Source organism: Mastacembelus armatus, chromosome 15 (genome assembly GCF_900324485.2).
Source record: "Mastacembelus armatus chromosome 15, fMasArm1.2, whole genome shotgun sequence".
NCBI classification, from domain to species: Eukaryota; Metazoa; Chordata; class Actinopteri; order Synbranchiformes; family Mastacembelidae; genus Mastacembelus; species Mastacembelus armatus.
The window spans coordinates 23,667,021-23,679,491 of record NC_046647.1 but is presented as its reverse complement, the minus strand read 5'-3'; the positions used below and the strand labels follow the sequence as shown (position 1 = coordinate 23,679,491).

Genomic DNA, 12,471 nt, shown 5'->3' with positions numbered 1-12,471 from the left:
CCTCAGAATTAATGTTGGTGTGGCTTTTCAAAGAGACAACAGAGCAGAAGGAAAAGCAGAATTATTTGGTTTGGGGACGTTTTTTATTTTCCTGAAATCTGTCACATTATATACACATATATATATATATATATATATATATATATATATATATATATATATATATAAAATGTAAATACTGTAAATATATATATATATATATATATATATATATAAAATGTAAATATATATATATATATATATAAAATGTAAATACTGTAAATATATATATATATATATATATATATATATATACACATATATATATAATGTAAAAACAATCTATGTAAATTGTAAATGAGCTTTAGTGTCGGCCAAGTCACATCTGAATGAGCCATGACAGAGGCTGCTGGTCTCTCTGGAGGAAACAGGTCAGAACCAATGTTATTTTTCTGACTTTTTGGTTCTACCAAAAAAAAACAGTATGTTCTCAGAGTTTTTAGGGACAATTTTACACCATCCACCCTGTTGACAAATAACTTAATGCAAATTCGTTTTTATAAAAGAGAGAAAAGGAGGAAAGAGCCAGCAGGGTGGAGAGAGATGGTCAAACATGCTGACACAGGAGAAAGCTGAATGTACTGATACTGTCTAGACACACACACACACACACACACACACACACACACCCTCACACACACGCACACACACACGCACACACACACTGCATGTCAGCCTCCCAAAGAGAATGATGTCACCATCTGCCCCCGGGACAGAGCTGAGAAGACCAATGTGCAGCATATGACACTGAGCTCGCCAGTTTCTGTGTGTGTGCGTGCGTGCGCGTGTGTGTGTGTGTGTGTGTGATTGAGACGTGTTTTCCATCAAGGTGAACGTGACCTTCTGGAAAGCGTCCTGTTTTCCTTGGGAATGTAATGTGCAGTTTAACGGCTCTGATTTCCTGGAAACAAGCTTCCTCCATCTTCAGACTCATTACTGAGGCCTCCACTTGCTGTTACTTAGCATAATAAGATACAGGCAGTACAACGGCAGCATCCCCAAAATAAAAAACACAACACAGGAAATTAGTTTTCACTGAGCTTAACATAGCAAATCCACCCCAACTGTAATGCTTCCACAATAAAATCATCTTCCAGTGACGAAGCAAAGTGTCTGTCCTCACTGGCTCCTCTGTGCCTCCACCAGAAAGGGCAGTTTCCACGCAGCCTCCCAGAGAGAAGCTGGCAACGATCTTTGATGCTAAAAATAACCACAGCAAAATGCAGCGAGCTTGGGATAATCAGAACCCACACCCATACGCAGGGCCGCCTCCTAAACTGCTGAGTCGCAAAAGACCAGGATACAAATACCCTGAGATCGATAGCTAGTGCAAGGCGGGGGGGTTCATACAGCGTGGAGCGAAATACTGACACACCCATATACCAGGATCATTATGTGGAGCTAAACAGGGGGCGACTTACTGGTGCTGATGTCAAACTTAATGGCCAGGAAAACAAATTCATAAGATCGGCTTAAGGTGCTGTTTAGTAAAACCCTCACATCAAACTGCCACTCATACGAACAGCACTGGGGTCAGTGGTAGGAGAGTAGTAATTCTGATTTTCAGTGCATCAACCGCTTTTATGCTTTTAACAAGAGCGTCTGGCTGCTTGTGGCTTCTCTATGTAGTTATTATTGTTCCTGACAGAATCTACTTTTCCCCTGAGCGATTCAATTTAGTTTGTGCTCTCTGGATTCATGGAAAATTACGTGCTGCGTGCTCCACCCGTGTGTGATGTGGAAGAAGCTAATCAATGCAGTTTTGATGGTCTCAGCCTTTTAACTTGTTTTTGTTTGGTTGTACTGACAAAGCGTTCACTCAAGTTTTGTTTGCTGCCCCCACTGGTCAATACACATCACTTTGAACAAAACGCCTGCACCTGAATTGTTAAAATGCACTTTCCATCACCACCGGGACCCAAATGTGTCACCACCTCAATCAGGGTGCAGACCCTGAATGCAAACAGGGCTCCTCTCCACCCCTGCTTTAAATTAAAACACAGGATGACATTGTGGGTTATTATTTTATAATCTGATAGAAGCATAATGCTGTAATAATAACAATAAATGATAAACATATAATATTTTATACACTGGTAGGTAGCTTGGTGTAAAATGTTTTCATGTTTATCAACTGACGTTTTTAGTTTTATATGCAAAACAGCTGAGAGAACATTTAAATGAGTGAAAGTACATTTCCTCTCTGGAAGCTAATGGAATAAAAGTATGAAGAGCATCATGCAGAAACACAAGTACTGTACTTGAATAGATGCACTTATGCAAGTTTTTACCGCAGCCTTTGGACGGAGCAGGTCCAGAGGCAGCCGCTGAACAATGGATGCTCATTTTTTTGAATTGATAAAAATGCAAATGTTCTTTTTGTTGGAAAATATCAAGTTTTTCCATATAAAACCATTGTCAGTGACACTCCACTGAGTCCAGTCAACTTCAGCAGAAGGAGAATTGTAATTTGAGACACACTGACCTTGAGAGACATGAGGAGAGAGGAATGACAGGGTGGGAGGAAAAAATTCAATCATACAGCACAGCCATTGAAAGAAATCACATAGAAGTAGTTCAGGCCTGAAGTGTTGGGCTCCCTGCTAGCTCTGTGTACACTGAGGCTAAATAATCACTGTCAAAGCATTTTATCTGCACTAATAGCATTGTTTACTGCCAGGTGCCAGCAGCATAATGAGCAAGAGGCAGGGGAGAAGATTTTATTCACACCAGTGAACCACTGATGAATATTTTATGCTCAAGTCATAAAACTAAGAGGTCAAAGTGTGTCATTTGGCTTATATGACCTAAAGACGATGGTAATACACATAAGTTGATCAACTTTAGATGCTGTATTATTAAATCACTATGGTGCAGTGGTTAACATGGTCGCCTCACAGCAAGAAGGTTCTGGAGTCTGCATGTTGTCCCTGTGTCTGTGTGGGTTTTCTCCTCCCACAGTCCAAACACATGCAGGTCAGGATTAGGGTCTGAACCCAGGTGGACCCGGGGCCTTTCTGTGTGGAGTCTGCATGTTGTCCCTGTGTCTGTGTGGGTTTTCTCCTCCCACAGTCCAAACACATGCAGGTCAGGATTAGGGTCTGAACCCAGGTGGACCCGGGGCCTTTCTGTGTGGAGTCTGCATGTTGTCCCTGTGTCTGTGTGGGTTTTCTCCTCCCACAGTCCAAACACATGCAGGTCAGGATTAGGGTCTGAACCCAGGTGGACCCGGGGCCTTTCTGTGTGGAGTCTGCATGTTGTCCCTGTGTCTGTGTGGGTTTTCTCCTCCCACAGTCCAAACACATGCAGGTCAGGATTAGGGTCTGAACCCAGGTGGACCCGGGGCCTTTCTGTGTGGAGTCTGCATGTTGTCCCTGTGTCTGTGTGGGTTTTCTCCTCCCACAGTCCAAACACATGCAGGTCAGGATTAGGGTCTGAACCCAGGTGGACCCGGGGCCTTTCTGTGTGGAGTCTGCATGTTGTCCCTGTGTCTGTGTGGGTTTTCTCCTCCCACAGTCCAAACACATGCAGGTCAGGATTAGGGTCTGAACCCAGGTGGACCAGGGGCCTTTCTGTGTGGAGTCTGCATGTTGTCCCTGTGTCTGTGTGGGTTTTCTCCTCCCACAGTCCAAACACATGCAGGTCAGGATTAGGGTCTGAACCCAGGTGGACCTGGGGCCTTTCTGTGTGGAGTCTGCATGTTGTCCCTGTGTCTGTGTGGGTTTTCTCCTCCCACAGTCCAAACACATGCAGGTCAGGATTAGGGTCTGAACCCAGGTGGACCTGGGGCCTTTCTGTGTGGAGTCTGCATGTTGTCCCTGTGTCTGTGTGGGTTTTCTCCTCCCACAGTCCAAACACATGCAGGTCAGGATTAGGGTCTGAACCCAGGTGGACCCGGGGCCTTTCTGTGTGGAGTCTGCATGTTGTCCCTGTGTCTGTGTGGGTTTTCTCCTCCCACAGTCCAAACACATGCAGGTCAGGATTAGGGTCTGAACCCAGGTGGACCCGGGGCCTTTCTGTGTGGAGTCTGCATGTCGTCCCTGTGTCTGTGTGGGTTTTCTCCTCCCACAGTCCAAACACATGCAGGTCAGGATTAGGGTCTGAACCCAGGTGGACCCGGGGCCTTTCTGTGTGGAGTCTGCATGTCGTCCCTGTGTCTGTGTGGGTTTTCTCCTCCCACAGTCCAAACACATGCAGGTCAGGATTAGGGTCTGAACCCAGGTGGACCCGGGGCCTTTCTGTGTGGAGTCTGCATGTTGTCCCTGTGTCTGTGTGGGTTTTCTCCTCCCACAGTCCAAACTCATGCAGGTCAGGATTAGGGTCTGAACCCAGGTGGACCTGGGGCCTTTCTGTGTGGAGTCTGCATGTTGTCCCTGTTGTCCCCTTGCTTCCTAACCAGTTCTGTGCCATGATATCAAGTCATGAGTGTTGTCCTTGTGGAGAAGGTTTGTGGAGTCCAGGTAACTAAAACTACTTGATTAAGGTTAAGAATTGACTGTGGGTTGATTACAGTGAACCGTTAGAAGGAGGCAGGATGGAAATGGTAATAACTGGTGACACTGTGGAGGATTTGTGGTGCTATAACAACGACCCTCTGCCTCCACCTTTTCTACAAAGAGAGTTATCATTTGCATTACATCAAGAAGGTGCTTGTCTGGAAAATGCAAACAAACATTAGGTCACTTTAAACATTCGAGAAAACAATCAATGATGCCATTTTTCTGCTGCACCCACAGGTCAGCTGGCCCACACTCCTCCTCTGAAATAACTACGGAGAAACGAGCTGCAACACTAGCTGTTGGCTGTGGCTGAACTCATAACAGTCAGATATTTATTTGCTTACTTGTGTTAAATGGTTTGCTGCTGCAGGCCAGCTGATGGATTTAACACGAGAGAGAGGCAAAGGTAGTCTGTGAGAGAACGGGGCTGTAAATTACGGCTCTTTGGATACTGCTCTTATTCAGGAACCCAGGAAAATCACTGTCTTTTATACATGCTCTGATATCAGTTATATAAAGTGACATTTACAGATTAGCTGCTGCTCACAGACAATGATTGACCCAATACGGGTGCATTAATTAACTAGAGTCCAAAAAAACTTTATATCAAATCAGGAAATTATTTTTATTATCAATGATTTAGAGAAGATGAATTCAGACAAATTGCTCGTCAATTCACGTCTCAAACTGCCAAGGAAGTAGAGAAAATATCAACTCATTGTTTGTTCATTTCCACAAAATGCTACCGAAATATTCTCCCGTGACCGTTCAGAAGCAAACACCTCAGAGAATTCAGAAGATACTGGTGCAATCAGTTAGCAGGTGGCAGCCCCTCTGGAGAGCTGGTGCAGGGCAGGAGAATCGCGACTAAGGAATTAACTCTCCAACATCTCCTCAGCTGCTACTTTTCCTGCCACTGGCTCCAATAAAAGGGAGCAGGCCTCATCTAATCAAGGCAGTTTAAACCTGAGTTCATTATTAAAAGCTCCTCTGAAGTTAGCGGCAACATTTAACCACTTTGTTCTTCACCATCATCTGGACCTGGCTGATGGATGTGCTTTTGAGCAGAGGAAGAACAGGAGAAAGGAACGAGAGCAAAGAGGCAGATGGAGAGTTTAAACCTTGACAGTCGTAAAGCAATTTGGAGAAAAATCTCGAAAAATTACACCTTGAAACTTTCTTTTCCTCTGCAGCACAAGCAATCTTGCCCGGTGTGGTGAATAAGCGCACCCTGAAAACTTTCATTTACTGAAGAAATGTACATGTACGGGGAATTGCTCTGTGTGGGATAATCCGTCAAAAGGCCATCTTCAATTATTTACACTTTCCTCTACATATTGAACGTGTTTCTCTTTCGCATCATTAATATTTAATCTCTCTTCCCCTCTGTAAGACATTTCATCAGAATGAATTAACGAGACACTAAGCTTTGTCTTTGTCAAATTAAAACTCTAATCAGGGCAGTATGACAAGATCTTGCTGTGTTTTTTTAGTGGTCAGACGCTGCAGCGTCAACAAGGAGCTTCACAGATTAACTGAGCCGTATTGTAAATTCAAGAATGCCTCCAGGAACAACTTGTGCGATTGGTTATAAGTTATCTTGGCAGTGAAATGAAGTGGAATATGAGGAACCCATGGGCATTTATCATTTAGAGGCATAAGAATACACACACTGGGTTCCCAGGCATTTTGATTACAAGGCCCTTGAGATGGGTGTGTGTTACAAGCCAAGTTATGATTGGAATTCATTCAAAAACTCTAGCAGTGCATCAAGATATGCTAAGGAACTGGTTATTGGAAGAATATACCGGAAAGAACAGCTTGCAATGAATTACTCCATTTTGATGCTCTAAGATCATGACAGATTTTGGGGCCATATATGTTTATCAATAAATAGTAGGGATCAATATCTGCGGTGAGGAAAAACACAGGGTGCAACTTTAGCTTTAAGCTTTCTCAGCTCTGATGACTGGAGGTAGGTAGGGAAGGTTATCTGAGAGTAAACAGGAGAAGAATAGTTAGAAAACTAGTTTCTGCACATCCATCCAGCCCTGACCGCTGATCGGTCCAGGGTGGACCCCACCTCCCATCTGAATCAGCTGGGATCAGCTGTATTGATAATGGACTGATCAATGGATACATGTCATATTTCAGTCAACATCTCTCCCACATAACTTAACTCAAATGCTGTTCGCTGAGATTTCGAGAATGCTGCTGGTTCTGGTCTTGACACACACAAGAGGTCACAGCTTGGTCACACAAACTGCACAGACACATTCATACACACCAGACTGTGTACATTCTAGTCAGCATGTGCACAGACACATACAAACCCCTAATGGGAACTTGTTACTAAGCATCTCACAGATAGCTAATCCAAGTGTAAAGATTGAACTCCACAATCTGATTAAAACCTAAAATCTGGTTTAAAACCGAAAAGCTCTCCCTGTGAGATGATTAGAACAACACAAATATGTACAGTGACGACAGCCAAAGTCCATTGTGGGGTAATTTGGGGTTTTATTCTTGTGTAATAAATGATTGATTGTGTGATGAGAGAATAAGTGATTGATTGAAATGACTATAAACTATTAAAGAATCCACAGATATGATTCCAACTCACATTTCCAATAAAACACTTGAGGCAGCTCATCAAAACATTTAAAGCTGAAGTATATTAACTTCTATAGGTGGTTTTCCTTCCCCTGTAACACAATATTGACTAGTTTAATGTCCCCTAAGAAACCTGAGGCATCAGGCTGCATGTGAGAGTCACTGTTTCAGATTAGGAGGTTGTTCATCTTGGCAGGAGACGTGAGATACACCATTTAATCCCTATCAACAATAGATGGAAACAAAGCCTGGTGTCTGTTGAATCAGGTCATGATATTACGTCAGATAAATTTTGTCTTTCCAATTTTTAAATAAAAACTTTTTATTTTGCCATGAGAAACTGAAGAAAATGAAGTCTGGTAAAAATGAAGGGCTTACACGCCTCAGAGCACAGAAAAGATGCAGTTTCCCTGCAATGTTGTCACGGCAATAAACGCCACTTTATTGTGTGTGATTGTCACGTCAGTGTTGTTAATATCCAGCATAAACCTTTTCCTCTGAACTTTTCAAAGGACCCTTGACAGATCCTGGATCTCAGATAAGAGAAAATGCCCTCTTAAACGTGTCACCTCAGCATCATTTCATGAAAAACGTCCCGCCACAGGCCATCTATCAAAACAATCCCTCAGCAGTCAGCCTGCTGGTAAGCCCATGTAGAGTGTGTGTGACTGATAGGTGGGCTGATGTAATTCTGTTGCTTCCACAGTCATGGTGATGGGCTCCTAATCTGGGTTTAGGTTTCGAGGCCACTGTTTGACTGAAGCCTAATCCCACTGAATGGTTCAGCATGGAGACAAAGACCTTCGGGAGCATGTTGTGGAGCAAAGACCAGGATCTAGTGACCATCTTGGTTTCCTGTATTGTTTTAGGCAGCCAGTGCTTTCTCTACATCAAACAGATCATTTTCTAGGGATTTACTAACCTACGCTGAATTTTCTGGTAACGTGATTAATTCCTTTTTTATTATTTCTCTGCATGTTTACGAACTGTTTCAATAATAAATTAATTCAGATTCTTCACAAAAGGGCATCTTATTATAGAAGCAACATATAAACATCATCCATCTTAATGCAGAGGCAGAAGTCAAATTATTGAAACACTCATGAACCATGACAGAAAGATTTGATTCAATTTAAACTTTTATTTATTTCACTTAATACAGTATTACTGCACTGATGCTTATAATTTGTGGGGTGATGAATAAGGGCACACACAGATCGCTTGGCTTCCTTTAATGGCATCACCTCTCCCAGGTCTCTGCTTCATTCTGCCACTTATATCACTGCGATCGCTTAACATTGTGTAAGACCTATCAGAGTCATGTTTCACATCATGTTCTCAAACTGTTATGTTCCTCGTCTATCATGTCACCCTGTGGTTGGCAGATCTCGAAAGTCATCAATACCTAAAAAGACAAAAGGTCATAAACTGCATCAGGGAATATTCTCCACTTTATTACCGTAAATATTGACCTCTTTAATAAAACGTCAGCCGTTACGCTTCTGTCCATGCCTTTAAGGATATAAGTCAATGACTCCAGAGGGGCATTTTTGTTAAAAAGCATCTGAACATTTTGCATTTTGTTAATATTTGTGTTGTTTTGCCACCAACTGAGATTTGCACTAATACTTCATAGCAAGGTGCCATAATATTTATATTAAGAAGTCTCTAAAATAATAAACCTCATTATTTTAGAGACTTCTTAATTCATCAGTCAAGTAACATCGAGGATGTTGTTGAAGATCCCACTGTGATCAGCTATCAAGCTGAAAGCACTGCAGCCCTGGGTGATGTTAAATCTTTGCTCATCTTAATTTTGTGACCCACAGAGACACGGGCAGCATCGACCAGAGCACCCAGATGGTCAGCTCTACTTAAATTAACAGAATTCTCCCAGTTTCTAAGCACAAGCCAACACAGGCAATTCAGTAATACCGCATAACACATTCACACGTAATGGATCGTTAATGCGAAAATGATGGCCTTTTCAAATCAAGGCAGCATGTGGGTGGTAGAACAGAGAGGGTGGGAGGGTGAAGGGTGTTTAGGATTATCGAACAAGTCGGCTGTTCTGTAATGGCAGAACTTTCTCATGCAAGCTGCAGAAGGAGTGACATTTTCCCTAGGATATCTATCAGTGAGGCTTAATTGTTTCCATGAGCACTTGCCGGAGAAATGGCATTCTTTTTAATAGTTAATTAATAAATGAGTAGATGATGATGAATGGCCCCTGTTTTGTCCTCCTGGTGCTGAAATGATCCACAGTGTTTCCTCTGTTTCCCCTGTGTTTCCATTTATCAGCTTCCCTGGTCTCTGGTGTAATCTGGGGACGTGCTTATTATCATGGACAAAAACAGAAGCAGCCACACCTTTGCAGTCGAGCAGAGGGAAGCCACAATAAGTAGAATAGGACACTGTCATCAACTGTTTAATATAAGGCAGCAATCATGTAGTTATCACTAATGAATAAATGGTGTTTATCATGTAAATCACATAAACCAGCAGAAATATGATGAGAGAAAATACTCAAGCTTAAACACAATTAGAGAACCATTTAGGTCTGTGCAAATTCATTCACAGCATCCAACAAATGCATGCATCACATCTTGACCCAGACTCTGAGATTAAATGGTATCATGACTATCGCAGGACAACTGCACTGTCAGAGAATAAATTCACAGTACATGAGATGCAGGATGTATTTTCTAATATCTGCTTATTAGCATTTGTGATCTGTGAACGATCTGATGCATCATGATGAAATGATGAAAAATATAACCTGCTCATGTCACTCTAATACTCTGTGTAGCCCCAGGCCAGGACCAGACACAGGAACCATCACAAGTGGAAGGAAGTCCAGCAAATAATATGACACCATTTTGAGAGTGGAGAGATTTATCATGGAGGAAGCTATGTGTATTTGTGTGTGTGTGTGTGTGTGTGTGTGTGTGTGTGTGTGCGTGTGTGTGTGTGTGTATAATGTGCATGTCATTCATTGCTGCAAGAAAATCCCCTGTGGCATCAGTCAATAGCATGTGTGCCGTGCACAGGCATGTCAAGGACAGTCAATGTACAGAGGAAGAATCAGCATTCATTAACAGATGCATTAGAACATATTCGTGTTTTAGTTTTAACACGATGGAAGCATGAATTTATTTCCTCTAAATACCTGGACTGACACTTTCTATCAATCCTTGTCCCCTTTATGTGAGAAAATCACCCCAAACGTATCTTCAAATTCCATTTAGGCCAAAGTTGAAACGTCCTTTATGTGCCACCATTTTAAAGTGGCAAAAACAATGTCAGAATGAATAAACACATGATGCAGCAAAAAACACAGAGCTCAACCATCCGATGCAGAAACACTGATTATTGAGTCCTGCAATAGTTTATATAGTCTTACCGGAATAATCAATGCTATTGATCACTCTCCTGCAATTTTTTTGCCTACAGGCATGTCAAACAAATCAAATCAAGATGGTAACACAAGTCAAATGCAAAACCAGATGATGTGATTGAACTGTAAAATCTGTCAAAAATAAATCAAATCATAAACACCCGTTTTGTAGATAAAGAACCAACCAACCCTTGACCCAGTTCAGCCAGTGAAGCCATTAGTGAACTCGTTCATTCACCTGTTCAACCAAACTCCAGACAAACCACTTCAAAACAAATCAATCCGCAACACTACACTGATGAGTGACTTACGAGTTTTGCGGTGGCTGTGCGTACGGGTGGTGAGCGTGGTGGACGCTGTCTCGGTAGTAGTATGCTCCAGGGTCCACATCTGCGTAGAGTCATGCAGCACTGTTGGGTTGGATGGAGAAGGGGTAGATGTTGCTTCTCCAACTATGAAGGTTGTCCTTGGCACTGCAGTGGTCGTAGTAAAACCAGAAGGTCCACGTCCGTTACGATGTGCAGGATTGCGAGGGGTTACTTGGCTACCTGAGGCTCCTCCCCCTCTAGGGTTTATAGTAGTGGTTGTAGCCGAGTAACGAGTTCTACCTTTTGAAACAGTTACAGTTCTAGTGGTTGGGTTCCCAACATCAACCGTAGGAGTAGTAGTAGTGGTAGTATCAGGACCTTTGGGGATCCCGCTTGGCTTGGAGAGGAAGATAGGGTCCTGGCCTATTCGATTAGCATCCACCAGATCTGTTGGCACATAATCCCTCACTGTACCAACAACAATCCATTTCAACAACATAAGGCTCAATCCTAGGCCAATGAAACCAATAAGTAAGGGCACCACGCACAGCCATGTCTGCTGCCGAGGCCAAACCGCGCAGCGAAGGGGAACTGGATCCTGTGCCTGGCCCTCACCATGGCCCCCTGAAGCACCTGAACCTTCAGGTTCTTCCAGGATCACTGCCCCAGATACGGCTGCCCCAGAACACTCACTCATCCTTCCCTGCCGTCCTTTATGGCTCATTGAGGGTTAACCCTGTGATAGGCATCGGTAGCACATGGCAGAAAGGTTCCAGACAATGCCGGACATCAAAAGAAACGGAGGAAAGGTGAAGAAATTGATAAAAATGGACTCCACAGAATCACGCTGACATGCACAAATATGTCATCCAACGATATAGAGAAGGTGAGGGGTGCAGGAGGTACATGCAGACACTCGTCACAAACACACACACACTCACACTCAGAGACACCCAGTGAGCAATGGGGGAGCTGGCGTAGACGGGTAATCAACCGATTAGTCCGTGTTTAGTCTTGCTCAACTCCCAATGTCCAACGGAAGCAAGAGTGAACTTCAAGACCGCTCACTGCAGGTAAGCCAAACAAGAAGTACCGATGCCTCCGAACAGGGAGAAAGAGGGACAAGGAGGGATGGATGGGAAGCGATGGCTTTACATTTGTGCATGTGAGGAATCCATGGCATCAGTGTTCGGATGCCACTGCAGCAAAAATTCGCAGCTGATTCTGTTTGACATGCATGTGCAATCCACACTGGGATGATCTAATCAGAGGAGTGAAAGTTGCAGGGTGGGTCTTGTTGCTTCCCCACCCTGAGCAGGACCAAACAAAAGGAAAAATGTTTCCCGATGCAGCCTGTTCCAACAGCTTTAGCACGTTCAGCGTCCCTCAGCTCCCAAAATCAGTCTCTTTCAGAACTGAAGGGGAGTGAAGAGATCTTTTGGTTATGATTCTGTCCAACAGTAGTCTCCACTGTCTTTAATGTTTTTCAGCGTCTCCTTTTATCAGAATTCATTTATTCATCACTCTTTTGATCCAAACCCACTTTAGAATCCAATTAATCAGGATCCAGTTAAAGAGCAGCACTTTAGATGACGGAGAGGTGGAGAGGGAAAAA

At 43.2% G+C, this 12,471-nt stretch overlaps 1 protein-coding gene across 1 annotated transcript in view; it reads right to left on the bottom strand.

Moving 5' to 3' along the window:
* Window positions 1-11,580, bottom strand: part of nrg3a (neuregulin 3a) — a 270,644-nt gene extending 259,064 nt beyond the window's left edge. The window contains exon 1 of the mRNA XM_026309893.1: window positions 10,860-11,580. Within this exon, the coding sequence (XP_026165678.1) occupies window positions 10,860-11,580 (721 nt within the window). The remainder of the gene's footprint in view (window positions 1-10,859) is intronic.
* Window positions 11,581-12,471: the final 891 nt, after the last annotated feature.